Genomic DNA, 19,689 nt, shown 5'->3' on the forward strand with positions numbered 1-19,689 from the left:
ACACACACACACCAAAAAAAAAAATCCATATTCTATACAATTTTCTCCATATTCAAAAAGAAAAAAAAATCCATACAATTTTCTCCTAATTCCAAAAAAAAAAAATTCCATACAATTTTCTCCTTTATTCAAAAATAAAAAAACAAACAAAAAAACATTTCCATACAATTTTCTCCCTATTGAAAAAAAAAAAAAAAGCATTCAAATGTGCCACTTTGACAGCTCAATTTCCCAACATCAAATAGGTCGGATAAAAATGGATATCACGTTCTAATGTGAACATGTCAATGATTCAGCACAACAGCCGCAAAATTTACGAGTGCGCCTCGCACAGCCTCCACTTGTATTCATTTATGGAGGAAACAGGAGCCCCTCTCGGCATGCTTAGTGACTGTCTAAGGTGACATGAATACAGGAAGACTGCGCTCATTAAAATCGATGATCCTTGTCTGGCCGCTAGGATGTGATCTAATCAGCCCGGCTGGCCGCTCATCTTGTGATTCTATTCCACGTTTTGTTTTCCTTTTTGCTGGTATTTTGTCAGCCTTTAAACGGCAAATGATGTCACAAGTCCTGCATGGAATGATTAAAAAGTGGGGGTCAAAATTTGCCCCGTGTTTCTGTATTTCAAATAAAAGTCTATCAATTAAGGAATAAAATAAAATACGACAACGCAAGAGCAAATAAAGCTTGATTTTTTTTGTCTTTATTCCATTTAATCAGAATTGGGTGGCCTTTTTGTCTCTGCAAAAGGTAAGAAAGGTTGACCTTTTAATTGGTCCACTGCAAACAAAAAGATTGTCTCTTAATCGCGTGTGTGCAAACCGCCACCAATTGTGAATTCATCTGACAAAGTGGCTGCAAACTGCTACATCCAGCTCGGCTTTTCGCCAAACACGACACCATCGACCGGATCCGGTGTGCCAATGCCCCACTTTAGCCCAACACGGGCAGACTAAATCCAGAACTTCTTCAGGTGCACTTTTGTCAGAATCCGGTACCTTGACTGACGAGTTGAATTTGCTCCTTGCCCGAGCTTGTATTTCAGTGTACTTGTGTCATCAATCAAGCATGAAGATATTTTAGGATGTGCGTTCACCTGAGTCAAATAAAAATGGACCGAGCATAAGTCAAAAGTCCACGACATGAATAACTGCAATCGCCCGCAGCTCACCTCGGCTGTTGTGTCGGCGAGCGCGCCGCTCGATCGATGACGCTCGGCATCATAAACGTGATGAACGAGAGACGCCGTGTGGCCCAAATGCCGTCATGTTAATCGTGTACCTCGCTATCAACCGTTTTTTTTTTTTACTGTCACGCATGATTGATGGCTTTCAGATACCCAATCGATCTTTTGTAAACGCGCGCAACTGTAACGGTGCGCGATCTTGATTTTGAAGTTGCTGGTAAACGGAAGCGAATCTGGCTGTCTGAGAAGGATGAAGTTGTCTCTCACTTTCGAAAGGGAATCTCCCCGACGGAGCTCAGCCGAGACGACTTCAACCGACGACAGTTGGCTTTGTCGGGTAACATTTGCTGACTGAATGTTTTCAGTGATGACGTTGGAACGCCACAGTTGTCTGGTTCGTGTCATCTAAAATCTTTTTCTTTTTTTTTTTTTAATTCATACGCACGTATTTGTCAGTGACATGTTCATACTGTATTACATGTTCACGGTTTTACATCTTACTGTATTCTACATTGTAGTTTGGCGGCCATTTTATTGGAAATGGTTACAACGAATGATAACGTACAGATTCGTTATGTCCTTCGAGGTTTATAAGATAAAATAAGAACATCTTTATTTGTCTCACAATGGAGAAATTCCCAATTCACTACACTGTACAGTACATAAAATGCAACATTGAGATAAGTGCCAATAAGATGCCCCTAAGTAGGTGCTCCAAATGTCCACGTGGGTCTGCCAAATTGCTCCACTTAGTTTTAAAATACACTCTTGATAATGTATCATTTTCACCCTCAATGGCTTTTCAGTCAGTGAACTTATGCTGTCTTTTACTTTAATGGGAAGATCATTTGGCACTGGCCGTCCATATGAAACGACAGTATTCATCTCAAGAGGGGATTCCCAACGGATGATACCTGTTTATTTTGTGTTGACTTGACGTGTTTCGGAATAGCGGGGAGGTGATTGAAGTATATTAGAATTGGGGTTGGTTTTATTTTGTTTCCGCTGCCTTCTGACGTGTACAGTAGATCAAGTCGTGATGTGCACTCCAAACACTCTTGTTACCTGTTACATAGCCGTCCTAGTTCTCCAGAGGCTGCACGGTAGCGCCGCGGTTAGTTAGCACGTCTCCCTTCCCAACTGAGAGATTCCAGATTCGAATCAGCCCTTCCGAAGTGGAGTTCGGATGTTCTCCTGGCACTTCGGCTTCCTCCCACAGTCCAAAAATATGCACGTTAGGTCCAGTGAAGACTTTAAATCGTCCACGCTACGGGTATGAAAGTCAGCGTGAATGGTTTGTGTCGATTTGCCCTTGCGTTTGGCTCCCAACCAGTCCGCTGTCACCGACGGCATTGTTGTGTGACTTGTCTATCATTGATGGGCATACTTGCTATTAAATCTGCAATATTTGAAGAAAAAATAATCTGTGTTATCTTTGTAAAGTTTGCCCGGTGTGGCTAAATAAAGGATACCGTTTTGCTCGGTCACACGAGGTTGCCCAAAAGCAAGGAAAAGTGTGCGTTTGACCGCCGAGGTGCCACTCTTTGGGCTAAACACGAGCAGGACTTGATCCAAACGCTGCATACGACTGTGACAACTCACATTTGCCACGGCGTTAACGCAATCCATACGAAATGACCGGTCCACCTCTAAAATTGGGTTGCCACGGTCATGACATGGTGATGATATCATCACGACTCTAAAGATGTCATTTTATCTCATTCACTCCCAAAGACGTTTTTAAACGTCTTTTCAGACTTGGTCTAGAATTAGCTGGTACTGAATGAGTTTAATATAAATGTAATTGACATCGTCTCTTTCATTTGGGTCAACTCAAGGAAGAACCCACGTAAAATATGGAATGTTTCTTCTCACACAAAACTGCCTTGCTTCCCAAAAAAAAAAAAAAAAAAAACTGAAATTCTGTTTCTGCGCCTTCCCTTTACGTCAAAATAAATCACATTTTATCGCGTTTGATTCGTGTTGTTTGAATGTCACTGAAATGCTAGGGCAGTTTCACATGCCATAGAAGGCCAGACAGCCTCTAATCGGTAACTAAGCCCGGTCGAACGCAGGTCGTAAAGGAGCTGTCACACAGAGACAAAAACAATTACACAATACAGCAGAACGTCATGCGGTATTCTTTACAGAAGAGAACCGAGGACACGGCCGGCAAGACCTCAACAACAAGCTGCTTCCCACTTCTTCTGCTGTAAAAACCTTCCCACAACGCATGTCACCAGGGAATAAATGTCAGTCAAGTCAGACATTGTCAGACGAGACCGCAATGTACGGGGGGGTGGGGGGCATATCAAAGGATAGATAGATGGTGCAGTGGTTTGTCTTCAAGTTATGTTCCTGATGTTTACATTCTGGCGCGCATCATGCTCTTTTCTGTCACTGTGCCAGAGTGGTAAAACAGCCCACGGATGAGAATTGTGCAGGCGGGATATTTATTTGAAGGCGACTAAAAGATACCAAATGGGATATGAACTGAAGCTTAAAAAAATAACTAAATAATCGATTTTGCATCGCATCACAGTCTGAAAATGAATGATTCTTAAGCACAAAATGGCTGCCAGACAGAGATGTGCACGGGGGCACCATAAAACATAGATGAGGGATGAGCGCATTTTGCCCACACAGATTCATGCTGTAAGACATGAACACGACAACCTGCTTCGGGGACTTCAAGTGAAACATCGAGCACGTGGTCAAAATAGATCACGATAACCGGACAAAACAGACGACAAATTCAACTGCAAAACGATGCCAAGACGACAAGTCAAAATGGAACAAGTGAAATGCACAATGGGACATTTCCTCTGGAATAGCCTGTGATGCAATCCCGTGAAAGGCAGGCAATGTTTGGGTTCCCTCGTGACTCAAGTCCCTAACTTTAGTTTTTGCTTACATTTTTACTTTAGCCCAGCCAGTTCTCATGAGAATATAGCTGGATTTTGTATTCGAAAAAATGCACTCTAATTAGTGGGAACATGTAAATGTTTATGTATCCGGATTGAGAGAACATTTGCACAAACGCGGGTGAGCTGGTAGGATATCCCAGCTGACTTGAAGCGACAGTGGTTGACCAGCCAAACATTTTCACTGTCACATTCAGGACGATGGGCAATTTAAAATCTTCAAAGAACCGAACGTGCATGTTTTTGGAATGTTGGAGGAAGTAAGCCAGAGTACCCAAAGAAAAGCGACAGTCAGCATGCACAGGGCAAACGTGCAAACTCCACATTAAGTATGCCGGAGCCGATTTCTGACAATGAATTTCAAATCAACCCGACCAAATTCAAATTCGACAGCGTGCACAACAAGCAGTCGAATCCTCATCAACTTCTACTTGTGCATTCATGATGATGCTCCAACAACAAAAAAATTTAAACGACAGGAAATCATGGAATGCGGAGGAAAACAATATTTCCATCATTAAGTCAAAAATCCAAAAAGGATAAAGCAGTTCATCCTTCGACGCTTGCTGAACTGTGCATTACAATGATGTCTGACACACAACGACAAATTTTTTTCTACCCTCCCCAAACAATGATTCTCTTTTATATGACCTCGGTAGTCATTTGACCTGAGGCTCCACTGTATCTGGATCACACAGAAAAAAAAAAATGATGTGTCAACTGCTCCTCGGGAGCAAAGATATGTCGCCACAAGGCTGCAAAGCCAACAAGAACAAGAGTAAAGTACGCTGACCATAGCCGCACTCGGAATTCATGACTCACCGAGGCAGAAATGACGACAAAGTTGCTCTTACCAGATGTCAGGAACGCTGAAGTTTCCGTGGCATGAAAGGATATGGGTTACACACAACGCGAAGACACCAGTTGCGAGGCCGCGTGGTTTGCTTGAGGCAGAAGAAGGCCATGGGGGCCAGAGCCGGGTACGGCTGCTGCTCCTCCTCCTCCTCCTCCGAGACGCAGTCCGGATCCCGTATGGGAGCCACGATGCGAACTTCCAGTGTTGGCCCAACATCCTCTTCCAGCTCCGCTTCCTGCACTTCCTGCTCCTGCTGCACGTCGTCGTCTTCTCCTCGTTCATCATTCCTCCTCCTCCTCCTCCTGCTGCTGCTACGGCTACCGGTGCGCTCCATGTGCTCCTCATCACAGAGGCCTCCGGGTTCTACATCATTCTGGTGGGATTTCAGGATAGCGAGCCTCACCTCCTCCAAGACCCCCTCCTGCTCCCGCTCGTGCCCCTCCGGGCTATCTGCATACTGAAATTGCACTCTCCCGTCGCCATCAGTCATGATAGAGCATCAGGCCGATACACTCTGAGGGGAGGTCAGAGGAGAGAGAGAGAGGTTAGCGAGAGGTGGAAAGCGGGAGGGGTCGCGGTGACGGGAGATGGAATCAAGACGAAACATGAAGACACCAATGATCAAAAAAAAAATAATAATAAAATGAATCCAGTTCAAGCAAGATTCATGCTTTCTTTGAACCTCGTGAAGCTCTTTCCTTGCTGAAGCTTCCTTCCCTCCGGAGAAATATTCACATGTATGGAGAAAAGAGCCATTTGCATATCCAGTATATATTGTACATACATAATCGGGTGGCTTCATCGGATCCGTTGTTGTCATTGAAGGTAACTGGAGCCACAGAATGCCAGTGTGACACTGTGGGACTGGTGTGATTTCTTTCTCTCCCTTCCTGTTGCTATGTGATGAACAGATGGACTGCTCTGTCTCTGGTCTAGTGGAGCTTTTGGAGCCCACTCCGCGCAATAGTGGCCAAGAAATGCGCAAAAAAGGGGGGGGGGTGTTTGTGAGAGAGAGAGAGAGAGAGAGAGAGAGAGAGAGAGAGAGAGAGAGAGAGAGAGAGCGAATGAACGTGCCTCCAATCCTGATGCCTGCATTAAGTGAAATACAATTTCAAAATTACATGAGCTAAAAAAAAAAAAACAACAACATCACCTGATGAAGTACGTTCACATCTCACCATTTGTCGAGCGGCCTTTGTTTTGAGACGTGAGAAAGAAAAAGCGCATCTGGCCGGTCACAGCCGTTCCAGATGAGCTCAATATAAGAAATACATTTGAATGATCACATATCCCATACTCGGCTAGCTGTTCAAAATTTATCAAATGTAAGCGCCAATCGGTATCGGATGATACGCCCTCGTGGGGAGGAGGGAGCGTCTATCATCGGTTTTCCTTTTAAAAGTGCCCACATGGACTCAAGGCGTATCAAACCATTTTTAGAGCGCAGACTAAAGTGCGTTTGAAAACGATACCTGAAGGAGACGGAAGTTCCCATAAGCATGATCCGCTTCTTTGCTTGTTTCCAGCGCGCCCAGCAACCGGAGAGAGCCGTTGTTGTTGTTCACCTCGAAAATCCGACTTCTGCTTGGTCTCGGAGATGGAAGCTCATCCTACAGGTGCTCAAAAAATCATTCAAAATAAAAAATAAAAATCACAAGAGGAGAATTTCTTGCGGTGGTCTTCTACGGAAACGTTTCTGCGCATCCTTCCATCCGCGCGTCCATTCTTTCTGTGGTGCCTTGGCGCAGCGTGGAGCGGAGACGCACGCAGACTGCGTGGGCTGCTCGGCTCGGGCTCCGCGGAGGATATGAGGAGGGAGGGGAGAAAACCTTGCCTGACTCGGGAACCCTGACATGTGACGTGCATGTCCGGCTTTGAAGATGGAGTGCAGAGTAAGAGACGGCGCACGCGTGCACAATAGGAAAAAAATGGGGGAGGGGGGGGGAGACAGCGTGGGCGCGCAAAGCACGCGGGGTTTCGTGCATCTCGATGGAGTCGGCAGAAAATTCAAGAATATTTCAGGCTGCGGTGTACGCATACACCTACACAACTGGCATGGCCAACTCATCAGCCAAAAATGGTGGCTGGCTTCGACTAATCAAACGTTCAGTTGACACTGTCAAAAAAAGTCTTCACACTCTAATTTTGTAGTTAGAAAGGGTGTGTTCTGCACTGCATTATCCTTAAAGCCACTTCTGAGATTTTGATGATTAAGTTCAAGGGACTGCGTGGCCAGGATGGCCCGTTTTTCGCTCCAAAAACGCTTATTTTTGGATCAAGAAAATAAAGCTAGCTCGCATTTTCAATGTGATCAATTTCAGTCAATCAGTCAATCACTAAAAAAATCTTAGAACGACCCTTATTCCCCTGCAGTTTGGAGATGCGCTTTTCCCTCCCCCCCATTAATCGGCGAATCATCAGAAGAGGAACTGGACACCATTTTTACAGTCTAATTCACTGAAAATGTGTCGCAAACCTCGTCGACGGCATAAAAGGCAGCAGCAGCCACACTTCACACCACCAGCACGCGTACCAAATAGTTTGCTTCATATATTGTCTCCCAAGACTCCAATCTGACGCAAAGATTGAAATACATTAACATGCATGAAATATACACGCAAATATATTTCATGGATGTTTAATTGTGAAGACGGAACTGGATATTGAATGGTTCCCGAAATAGTTAAGGTATTTTGACGCTGGCCATTTGTCCACTTAACAGCCCTGCTGTTCAGGAGCTTGTCTGGCAGCCCCTCCTGAATCAACACTAATAGAAAGAAGCTGCCAGACGCCGCGTAATCACAACGACAGCTGCCCGCTACGTTCAAATCTGAACAGCAATCATATAGCAGAGAGAGAGAGAGAGAGAGAGAGAGAGAGAGAAAGAAAAAAAAAGCCGGCACATCAATTTAGGAAAAGAAAATGAACAATTTGACATCATCGTAAAGGAGGAGGAGTTGAAGAGTGCTAAACTCACCTACATCAAACACCGCCGAAAGGAGCGACAGAAGAGATTGGGAGCCCTCATCCGTAACCTCGCAATAGACGTCTGGATGAATGGACGGGAAAAAAAAAATCCCACTTGTACACGGCTAGAAACGCTCCCAGCTGCAAAAGGTGGGAAATGACTTGATATTCTTTGTGACTTCCTGTCGGTGTCACGGCCAGGTGACCCGATACGTAGCAGACAAGCTTTGGGTGACATCGACGTGAACTTCCTTTCTATTTGTGATCCGCATGATGAGAGCAAGCAATGGAAGTCAGCTGTGAAAAAGAGACAAGAATAGCTGATATTTGCAGCCGCTATGTATGCGTGCGTGTGAAAACCGAAGGATGACGAGAAACCTCGTGACCTCACCCGTGAAAAAGTCCAACGTACAGACAATGAGATTCTGGAACACACGTCGACTCATCCGGGGTCACAAATTGCAGCAAGTATTTTGGAGATGAGACCGTACGTATGCATTATTTTGTGTGTGTGTGTGTGTGTGTCCGCTTTTACTTTTAGATTTCGTCCACGCGTCACAAAGCGATTTCAATAAATTTCATCGCCGGCTTGTGGCCCCGGTGAGTCACCCTGCGCTGAAGTGGATGTTACGTCTTGTAGAGGAATCGCAATCAAAAGCGGTCTATGGAGGAAATGCTTTGCGTGGGGGGGGTTGCGAACGCTCATTCTCAGCTGTGCTCAGACGCAAGCAGGGCACTGATAGACGAAACCTCCTCATGCACACGCCCTGCCCGACACCTGTCTCACTCTCCCACCTGTCGGCCTCCCATCTCGCAGGAGTAAACACGCATGAGAGCCATCCGTCGACGACAGCCGCATTTTGCAAGCAGTCCCCGAGGTCAAGGATTTCAGAGTTCAAACACACACAAAAAAAATTTTAAATTGGGAGTTAGTCATGCATGAAATCACAAAAGTTGTCGGCGTATCATGCAAAGCTCACAAGCGGCACCTCACCGGGATTCAACTCAACATGCGTCAAAGGTTTGAGAATCACGTGAAGTGAAGTCGGCGAGCCTCACGTTCAAAGCAGAGAGACGCGAGAATGTCACATGTTGCGCCAGTGAAGGCACAATCGATCATTGCGTTGACATTTTGCAGAGGTTCACTTTTTCAAGAGTAGTTTGAAACAAGATCGGCGAGCGGTCCGCTTCATGAGTGGTTCGGTTATTTCTATAAACTTGCTTGACCGCGAAGAATCTTAGAATGTCATTTGGAAACTTTTCCCTTCACAGTGAAGCCATTTATGAGTTTCGCTCTAGAAACGACTCGGTCTATTTATATTATTTCCGATGGGAACGTTTTTTTTTTCTTTCTTTTTACAAAATAACCAATAAATCCCCAAAATTCAGAGTAAGAAATACACACGCAATAAGGAGGTGGGACATCGAAGACACCAGCCAAATAAAACACGATATTCCGACAGAACTTTTTTTTTATACATGTCTTTTTGTTTTTTTATTATATTTGAAATGTATTGAAAAGGACACATTAAAAACCAGAATGAGCTGCTACCCAACTCGTGCATTCAGTCATCCCACAAGGGGAGGGAGGTGGGACATTTGTCTTCACACACCTTTTTATTCCAAGTACGTATTGCCACCCGTCCAACTGAAATGGAATTGGCCCGCGCATCCTACAGATAATCGATACTTCACTGTCAGCCTTCTCTCGTGCACGCTCCGTCCCAACCGCTTCCCCCATCCCCCAACATCCCATCATCCAGTATCCTCCCTTCCACTTTGACTCCCACGCTTGCATCATCCCGCCTCGCTTCCTGCTTTTCTCATCTCCGTGTCTTGTCTTGGGGGGGGGGGACCTACCAAACGGGATGACTGAAGGCAACGGAGAAAGAAGAAGCCCCGCGAAAAAAAAAAAAAGGTTCACAGTTCAAAGGATTAAAAAAGTAGAAAAGAAGACTCAGCCAGACTCAAATATTCCTTTTCAAGCAGTTGCGTGGCAAAACCGGGCCATGTCGATGGCGCACGCTGCGCCCCCTACATTTTAATGATGTCTGGCTGCAGGACCATGCAATCAAGTGATGACTGAATCTAATAAAAAAAGGGGGATTATGAAGCAAAAAAAAAAAAAAAACGCACAATGAAAATAAAAAAGGCAGAGAAAAATGCTATCAAATGCTTTGCGATCCTTGCACACGTCAAAGATGCTGATGACAAACCACACGCGGCGCTTCAGGAGAAGCCTCATTATCTCGCCGCTCCTACGTCACCGTCATCTCCGATGCACATCATTTTGATGGATGGCTATATTTTACTCCCCGTGTTCTCCTCCAGATCCTCTCCCGGGGGACCTGAGACTTCCCATCAGGCATTCTGACGTATTTCAGGAGGAGGGGATTCGGCACGCAAGAGTTGGGAGGGCTTCCCTCCAAACAGCAGCGCAGGCATTTACAGTATCCACAGTGCATGTGTGACGCAAGTGTGCACAAAAGTGACACTTGGGCGTGCAAAGCCTCTGAAATATGCATCCGTGGAATGCATTATTGCGTATGCATTATTGAGCTCGGAGAAAAGTACACTGAGACGGATGCCGATGTGAAAGAGTGCAATAAAAGTACCGTAAAAGAAGAGAGGCGTCGGGGGTTCTTGAACTCAGTCTTTTCCGCCCCTCTTTCTAGCAACGTAGCAATGTAATCATTCCAATTAGGGCGTGGGGGGAAATATCTTGGCAATCGTAAACACAAAAAGGAACAGAGGAAGCAGTTGCATAATCCCACGCGTTCACAGTCACACACAGTATGGAACAGCAGTCAAAGGCACTCAGCCACCCTGTACAGTGGACTCTGCTTGCATGAAAAAGTGACATATATCCCTTACAAAGAGAAAAAAAAAAACAAGGTCAAGGTCATCTTTATTGTCAAATATGCTTTATGTATGACATGCAGCATAGATGAAATTTCTTCCTCTCAATCCTCAGTGCAAATATACATGCAAACATGCTGTGCATTAAACACACACAGCTGAGAAAGGATAGCAGCTACACTTACACAACACAAACAATTAATGATGTTACAATTATAGTGACATTTTGTTTTAGCGGAGCTATTTTTGAAATGGTTTATGATGGCATGTTATTTTTCCTTCTGCGGCTTTGCGTCCCCTCTGCATCCTGGCTGCTTTGATGTGCAGAAAACAAAAAAGCGAGAGGCAGAGGAGAGGTCAGACTGATGCCCCCTTTAGGAAAAAAAAAAAAAAAAATGCAAGGCACCTTCACACACAGCACACCACTACCTCCCGTCACTACCAGCAAAGCCTACCGGCACATTTCACGCCAGCTTGTAGTGACACAGGGAGCTGACAAAAAACAAAGGGGGGGGTGAGTTATGCATTGACATGATGCATAGCCGGCTGGATGGAAGGAATGAAAAAAATCACACACCGCTTTGCTCGTAATCGATCACAAATAGAGACTATAAAACCCCCAAAATCAAGTCAACCAAAAAATTGAAATAATTGATACAGTTCTTCTCCGGATCTCATGAAATTGCACCGGTCTGAGGATGACGTCCAATTTGAAACGACCGTGTTAAAAGTCATCAACATACTGTATAGAAGAGCTGCTTTTATGAAGCGGAATGACAAACCGGTGGTCAGTGCAGTTCGCGGCCCCCTTTCCCCCCCTCCGCTGCAGCTTTGCACAATAGAAGCAGCACACATCGCCGGTGATCACAATGCCAGTAAAAGTTTAAACGGGAGCTAACAGGAGTATCTTGTCACTGAGGCGTTGAAGGCAGAGAGACCTTGAGCCCATCCGCACATCCGCACCAGGCGGTGGGAGGGCGTCTCCTTCACATCACAAGCGCCTGAAATCACTCCGAGGCGATCAAACGCTGCCGGGTGACCGAGCAGCAAAGTCTCCTCCTCATGCTTACATTAAAAAAAAAAAAAAAATTAATTACACTTTCAAATGGGTCTCTTCAGTTCGAACTGAGTTGAGGAAGGTTTCAGCACATTCAAATTCAATCCCCAAGTTGACTAAAAAGGCTGATTGCCCGTGCTTACATTAAAATATTAATTAGGCTTCCAAATGGGTGTTTTTCCGAGTTGAACTTAGTTTTGGTGGGTGTCTGCGCATTCAAATGCGATGACCCACATTTCAAGGAGACATACGAGGCACATTTTTCCCAGGTGTCCTCATCACATATCGGTGAGAACGCGTTTGCCAAAATACCCAAAGGATTTGGAATGGTTGCACATTTCATTCAACCGATTCCCTTTACTGCAAAAAAACGAGGGCCTTTTAGGGGCCAGCTGCCCATTTACTGCTGCAATCAGCATTTGAGCCAGACCTTCATTAAGCTGACAGCCAGCGGGCCAGATTTCGCGGAAGCCTTCCTCCCCGCGTTCGCCTGCCTCCGTTTCCACCGCGCTGGGCTTTGAGCGTTCACGGTGGCCGACTGTTTTGCTTTTACGACATGAAGCCGAGCCCCCCAGAGTGGAAAGTAAGCAATGTCAATGAGAGCGTTTCATCACGCGGAGGCAACCGAACCAACCGAAGGTTACCTCTGTGTATGGGACGCGTGCAAAATACAAATACCCCCCCGCCTCACATCGACAAATTAGCTGCACGTTATTCCTTTATTTTGAGTCAGACGGTCAGCTAATGTGAGAACAATGCAGCTCTGCTTATCGCCTATCTTTAAAATGAGAGCCGGCCCCGAAAAAGCACAATTGTCCAAAATGTCTCGTTAACTAAAGAGTCAAAACCAAGTTGAAAACTTGCAAACCCCAAAACCTGTGTCCATATGAGTACATTTTGAGATTTGAGTGACATCACGTGATGTTGAAACAGATCGAGAAGGTGAGCAATACATTTAAAAAAACAACAACAACAATCAGGAGACAAACATGAAAACACTTCCATGCGCTGCTGAGTCACGCACGCCTTTGAAGCCTCCCCGAGCTTCCTGAAAGCGTCTGTGCAGTCCTCACATACTCAGCTGTGTGTGGCAACTTGTATGTGCATATGGAATTGTGTGTGAGTGTGTGTGTGTGTGTGTGTGTGTGTGTGTGTGTGTGTGCCGAGGCAGCTGTGCATTCCAATCAAAGAGCATTAACCCTCTCACCCTTACGTGCGCCACCAAACCCCAGCCACGACCGTCTCCGTCACTTTATCCACTAATATCTTTGCTTGCTTGCTTTTCCCACCATCTGGACCGGTCACGGCTACCGGTCAGGATATGCGCCTTGCGTGTTGAGGTTTGTCCGGGCAAAGGTTTACGGAAAGAAGAATCTACCGGTTTGAGTCGTAGCTCCTCCGAATTTATCACAAATTAAAAGTGGTCCATGGACAAATGTGTTCCCGACAACTTTTTTTTTTGTCATGTCGCCACATCGAGATCAAGATATTACCGGTACTCATATGTCGTGAGCTCAATATCGGATGGACCAACGACCAATGGGGAGGGAACAAATGAGTGGGATGCATGTGAGAATTTGCGAGTTCCGCATTGAGAGGATACTTAACAAGTTCTGTGGTGACATCGCTCACTTGAACAGCTTCCGACACGGAGCAGTGCTTTGAAAAGTCTCCGGAAAGCCACAAAGTGAATTACCGTTTCATCTGATGTGCTTTCAAACGAGCTCGCTCCCTAATACAGCGTTCGCTGACCTCCAAGTGTTTAGGGTCAACGTTGCCGACTACGTATCGCCTTGCCCTGTGCCACCTAAAAGTACTCATCCGTTTTATTTTATTCATCTTCCAGGAATCTTTTTATAACCGGCGCATTCGCTTTTGACACGTCGTATTCGTCGTATGCATGTTTGCGGGATGAAAACGTATGTTCATCAAGAAAGGATTACTGTCCAGTGTTGCCCTCTAATCTCAACGCAAGCTTGACAGAGTAACAACATGCTCACACTTGATGTACTCGCATGCAGTGGCTTATACGTGCGGAGACGATCGCGCGCGGTCCTGACCTAAAGAGGTTGTGAGGTTAGCGGAGCTGGGTCACTCCGCCGTCCAATGATCATCATCATCACATCCATCCGTCCAATCAGAGGGCGGCGTCGAGGGACAGATGGACTCCACTCGCTAATCTGGGTGTGTAGTATTTCTTTTCTTAGTAAAAAAAAAAAAACAAAACAAAACAAAAATGTCAAGTCACGGACATCGAAAAGCATGGTGACGCACCCACGTCATTTGACACCTAATCTGGGTGTGTAGTATTTCTTTTCTTCGTAAAAAAATAAAAAACAACAAAAAATATCAAGTCGCGGACATCGAAAAGCATGGTGACGCACCCACGTCATTTGACACACGTGCCTAATCGGCAAATCCGGTCAATGAGCGCAAGCAAAAAGTACGTCCTGGAACCATAATGCTCGGTATCGACAGTTTGGCGACTTTAGTATGTGGCGAGAGAATATTTGAACCCACGTTCGATATCGGTGTGGGTTCTCATTATTAAGCTGACATTGCTGTGGAAAGCGACGCCCGAAGTTTCACCCTATTCATTTATTAGGGCTATAAACTTGCAAATGGTCCCACGTTCGATATCGGTGTGGGTTCTCATTATTAGGCTGACATTGCTGTGGAAAGCGACGCCCCGAAGTTTCATCCTATTCATTTATTAGGGCTATAAACTTGCAAATGGCTACTTTTAAACCTGAGGGCACGCTAGCGCATCAACATTCCGCCATTTCAGCATCTCGCTCAAGGACACTCGGATGATGGACTTCCATCTCGACCACCCGGGTCACAGTTGGAGGCGGTGGGGGACATGAGCAGGCCTGGGTAAAATAATCCTGGTAACAAATCTCACAGACAACAGGTTTTTTTTTTTTTGGTTGTTTTTTTTTCTAAAAGTGGTGCCAGCCTGTGTCTTGACTTTGCGTGCACTTAACGGGTTATTTATACTGTCTTCACTTACTCAAGTGGCTCAAGGGCCACCTGACAACATTCCTGGGCTGGCTTTAAGCAATGTTTGTGGGCCCCGTGCGCGTTTGCGTCTGTCAGGGCAACAACGAGCGCTCGCCGGTCAATTTACGGGCTTGCGTGGGGCGACGCGGCGCAGCTGCCGTCATATCGCAGATCAAACGGGATCCCCAGACACAAGGCGAGGAGGGACGTAGGAGGAAGGTCGGAGGTCGGCGGCGCACGGGAGGTTGGCGGCGCACTTAGGAGCACTTCAGAAGGACGCGCCGCCAATTGGCAGCTGCTTTGAACCGTTGAACTTTGGAGAATGCTTCGGCACCATCAGACGAGGACGAGATAAGATCTTATAGTCTTCGGCGGAACAATGTGAGTGTCTTAAATCTATCAAAGAGGAAGTTGCATCCATTTTTTGCTAACGAGATGAGTGGATATGACAAATAGTCTGAATACGCCCCTGAAATCTCTGTCCCGAATTAAATTTGCTGCAACATCCCATTATTTTCCTGACCCTTAATTTCCTCTAATCTCCATGCTGCGGGTGACGCAGCCTTTGTAATCCAATTGGTGCGTCATTTGCTAATTCTACTGAACAGCATTAATTCAGATGGCATGAAAAATCACCCGAGGGCCCGGTTGGCTCAAAACATGACCTAATTGTTGAGATGAACTTATCCATCCGGTTTCTAAATGCCCGCCGTGCTCCTTGAGACGTAGCATCTTCAATCTCAAAGGATAGCCGCAAAGTTGAATCGAGGCGAGCGGACCGTGTTTCGTTTCACATTTTTAATCCCAAAAGCTTTTTTTTCATTTGAAACAACAACATTTCCCGTTTCCTCGATAGAACCTTGCGAATCTCCAGAGACATCTTCAAAAGGGATCATGTTGGACAGTCCGACTAAACATATGCGGTCCTACAGCAATTCTGGGCACAGTCAGCAAAACAAAAGTACACGGTATGATGCTGACATTTATTTTTGAAATGGGTCACAGAATAAAGATGCTGTGCTTTCGCTGTCAAGTTATCCACACGAATGAGGCGAGGCAGGATTGAGAGCAAATCAAAGCGAGCCATACGAGGGAAACGTGTTCTATTTTCACCTCATTAGGACTGCGGATGAGCTGGAGCCGATCCCAGGCCACTTTGCTCACACACCCACCGCGGGCTGGTCACCAGCCAAGGCGGGGGCGCATCGACAACCATCACAGGGGTGTCTAGACTTTTTCTATCCACTTTATGGACAATTTAGAGGCGTCTCAGGTCATTTGAATCCGCCCACCCCCCCGTATAACTTCTAAAGCCGCGGATTAAAGTCACAGATTTGTCACAGGCGGCATGTATACGGTCCATTCGAAACGATCCATCTTCATATTTCACCATCCCGAAACCAGGAAATCTGTTCTTTGTTCATGCTGCCTTCTGTGACGTGTTATGCAACCTGGCCTTTCCTTACATAAGTGTCATTAGTCAGCTGCGAAATTCAAACGGCTCGATGCATCAGATAGGCCGTTTGATGTCGCTGCCACTGGCCTGGATTTTGAAATTATTTTTTAACGGTATCGACTTCGTGAGGCTTCAAATCCGTAGTGGTTATGAAGGACCAGGAGAGGACAACATCATCATTTTACGCAAATAAAACTTTTCTCAGGGGCCCAAATACTTGTCCGGCGATGAAGCTCGACTGTGATTCTTAAAAATCTTGCAAGGAAGAGAAGTTGAAAAAAAAAGATAATAAAAGAGATTTGACCACAGATCCTCGCCATAAGCAGCTCCTAATGAGTAGGAATCAAGGCACATCTGACACACACGCATGCACGTGCACACACGCGCGCACACGTAAACACACTCAAATATACTGTACACACAAATGGCAGCCGACGACTCAACAAGCGCAGGTATCAGGAACCGAACTGCTCCTAAGTGCATGGTTGGGGCTCCTTTTTGGAGTCTGGTTGGTGTTTCTGTTCAATCTTGTCATCACAGTTTACATTTCTGGCAGCTTCAGGAGGATATTCCTGCCTTTTGGCGCAGTGGGCCAGGGACTCAAGGCCATACGGTATTTATCTTCAGACGTTCACGCCTGAGATTTTTTTTTTTTTTGTATTAACCAGTACCATTTTGGTTTTCAAATCAACAGAGGAGTGATAACTCATCATGAAACAATGAGTAGCAAATAATGCATAAGAGTAACTTTTTATTTCAATAAATAGAAGATAAATCAGGAGAATTCAGGAAAAGAGTTCGATCCATACTAAATAATACGACATTTGTAGCCTCATTTCCTCAGCTAGAACACCCGATTTGTCTTTTAAAGTGAGTTTAGTCATAAAGGTCAACAAGGCAACCAGGCCGCGTTCGTACAGATTTTGCCCCTTTGCCGACCAAACATCTTATTACCTTACGCCTGATGAGAGAGCGAGATGAAATCAGATTTGAGTGCTACATGGCAGGAGGACGTGATGTCACATCCGATAGATGGAAAACCCAGTTGTGCAGCATCTGTTCGGATTGTTCATTTTCCACAGAACAAATTGTCGCTGCAGGGTAGAATCGAGGAGTGCCGTACATTTCTTGACCGCAGGAGGGAAAGAGCACTTTCATAGATTTGTGAAGACATTCAAACTTGTTTGGGGCAAAGAACGGATGAGTTCAAGGGGAAAAAAAGCAACTTTATAAGAGTGGAGTTGAAAGCTATCACTGATGCTTAAAGAGAGAGAGAGAGAGGAAAAAAAGTTTAGATTTTCTCCAGAGAATAAAACTGATTTGCTGTCTTATTTAATTCCCAACTGACGCAAGAACGCTTTTCCCGTCTCTCTTTTATGTGTCTCGTAGGGCTCCATAGATAAGAGGCATTGTTGCAGCGCGCGCGCGCACACACACACACACACACACACACACACACACACACATCAGACGCAAGTTGCGATGCGTCATTCAAGCAAGGCGGCGCACTCAGGGGTGAGCGCGTGACGGCGTTCACGCGGTTTGCCAGCAACACCGTATTCCGAATGATCGCACGGAAGAGACGAAGTCAAGAGGACGGAAGGCAGAGAAGGGTGACTTGGTTGCTATGCAACCAGACTGTGCCGTTCGCCGGCATAACCACGCACTTTGCGAGGAGTGGATGGTTACATTTTCTATCCGCGGCGCCAAAGACAGACAGTCCCTGCGAGGCTTGACATGAAGAGAAGGAACAATCAAACAGAACTGTTCAGTTCGGCAAGGTCACCGCTTACATGACCCGCCAGGACAAAAGATGAAAAGGCGTTTTGTTCCACTCTGTAATCCACTCGCATCATTTCAGAGCCTCGTCGTCAAGCAAAGGAGAGCATCGAAGCACCCCTGGTGAAATAAAGCCACACTGATCCTCCCTACTGCCGTCAACGTTGAACACGACCGACGGACTCTCCCAGACGGTGTTGATCATCGGTTGACAATGATGGCTGAATATGAACACAACACAAAAAAAAAAGTGGCAGACTGCCCATTAGGAGCACCGGGAGTTATCGCCAGTGGAAATAAACATCCATCAGGTTTTGCTTGTCATTGTTCTCATTGGTGTCACGAGTGTTGGACCAGCGGTCAATCTTAACTAGATTGACGAGTATATACAAGTATGTCAGTGACAGCTGTATTAGAGAGGGTCGTCCAGTGACCCAAGGTTCAGTGGTTCAAATCGTGGCTCCGACTTTTCTGCTATCAAAGTCTCATTGACTCCTAAATTGCCTCCAGATTGGTATTGGAAATGAGAAAGTGTTTCTCAATTGCCTCGCCTGGTTTACAAAAAAAAAAAAAAAAAAAAGGATGACTGCCTTCATGAAGTATAGAATGAAAAAATAATTCCCACGCATTAAAGAACTGATAGTTGGGATCAGCTCCAAAACGACATTGCTCAACAGGTGATATGTTTTTGTTCACATGAACGAAAAAAAAAACAAAAAAAAAACACTTCTCATTTTGCCTTCGCTACACTGACACTGCTTGGCTGGCTGCTTTGCATCTGCCTATCAGACTCGCTCAGTTAAAGATGCAAAATCAGCAACCGCAATTTGTCTCGGGTTTCACAAATTACATTGTGTGTGCGCTTACTTCATCTATTTACTCATCCCGCGACGTGCAAAATGAACCGGACGTTTAGCGCGCAATCCTGGTTGCACCCTCTTAGGATCCCAGCTTTCACATCTACTTGAATGCGTAATCGACTTTGCTCCTGTGGTTGCACGTTTAAACATGTATTAAATCCGGCCCTGAGTCGTAAGGCGGACGCGTCACGATTAACTTGATAGATGCCAAGGGACGGACAAGTGGACGTTAAAACGTCAGTCATGTCGCACAGATGAGGAGAACTTTGTCGCAAGGGGATGGAAATAAGTGTCTGGGCTCGCAAAAGCTTGTCAATCTTGTAAATTAAAATTAAAACCGGGATAAAAATTGAAGTTTAGTTCCGAATTTTGTATTGGATTCAATGTGTCCAGTCACCTTCACGTCATTGCCCAGTTCATCTTCATTTTTTTTTTTTTTTTAATCTCAGCTATATGCACTTGCGCCCGTTTTTTGAGCCTTCACGTTTCACTAACAACCGGCCACGATCCGCTCTCACGCACGCACGCGCGCACCCGCCAACGTTGGTCTTGACAGCAGCAGGCCTGCTGCAGCTCCTACTTCTTGAAATAAAGACTTTATTGCCCCAGAGACACTCCCTGTTGCACTCCAATACAAACACTGGCGCAGCTGCGGCACCCGAGTTAGGCTTGTTTTCAATCGTGGTAAGCCACCGTACTTCTAGTTTTCAAATTCAAGGGTAAAAAGTCACATCGGCCA

General features: G+C 45.6%; 1 protein-coding gene and 1 long non-coding RNA gene across 2 annotated transcripts in view; both read right to left on the bottom strand.

Annotated features, from left to right (window-relative positions):
- The window catches only part of cacna1ha (calcium channel, voltage-dependent, T type, alpha 1H subunit a), a 75,640-nt gene extending 68,736 nt beyond the window's left edge, over nt 1–6,904 (bottom strand). The window contains exons 1-2 of the mRNA XM_019868242.1: nt 6,442–6,904; nt 5,011–5,483 (exon numbers count right to left, since the gene is read on the bottom strand). Of these exons, the coding sequence (XP_019723801.1) occupies nt 5,011–5,459 (449 nt within the window). The 5' untranslated portion in view covers nt 5,460–5,483; nt 6,442–6,904. The remainder of the gene's footprint in view (nt 1–5,010; nt 5,484–6,441) is intronic.
- Nucleotides 6,905–7,591: 687 nt separating this feature from the next.
- Nucleotides 7,592–8,845, bottom strand: LOC109514848 (uncharacterized). Its single transcript, XR_002168068.1, has 2 exons — nt 7,947–8,845; nt 7,592–7,799 (listed from the first exon to the last, which is right to left on the bottom strand). It is a non-coding gene; the product is annotated as an uncharacterized LOC109514848 (long non-coding RNA).
- Between the last annotated feature and the right edge of the window lie 10,844 nt (nt 8,846–19,689).

Source organism: Hippocampus comes, unplaced genomic scaffold (genome assembly GCF_001891065.2).
Source record: "Hippocampus comes isolate QL1 unplaced genomic scaffold, H_comes_QL1_v1.1 scaffold314, whole genome shotgun sequence".
Taxonomy (NCBI): domain Eukaryota; kingdom Metazoa; phylum Chordata; class Actinopteri; order Syngnathiformes; family Syngnathidae; genus Hippocampus; species Hippocampus comes.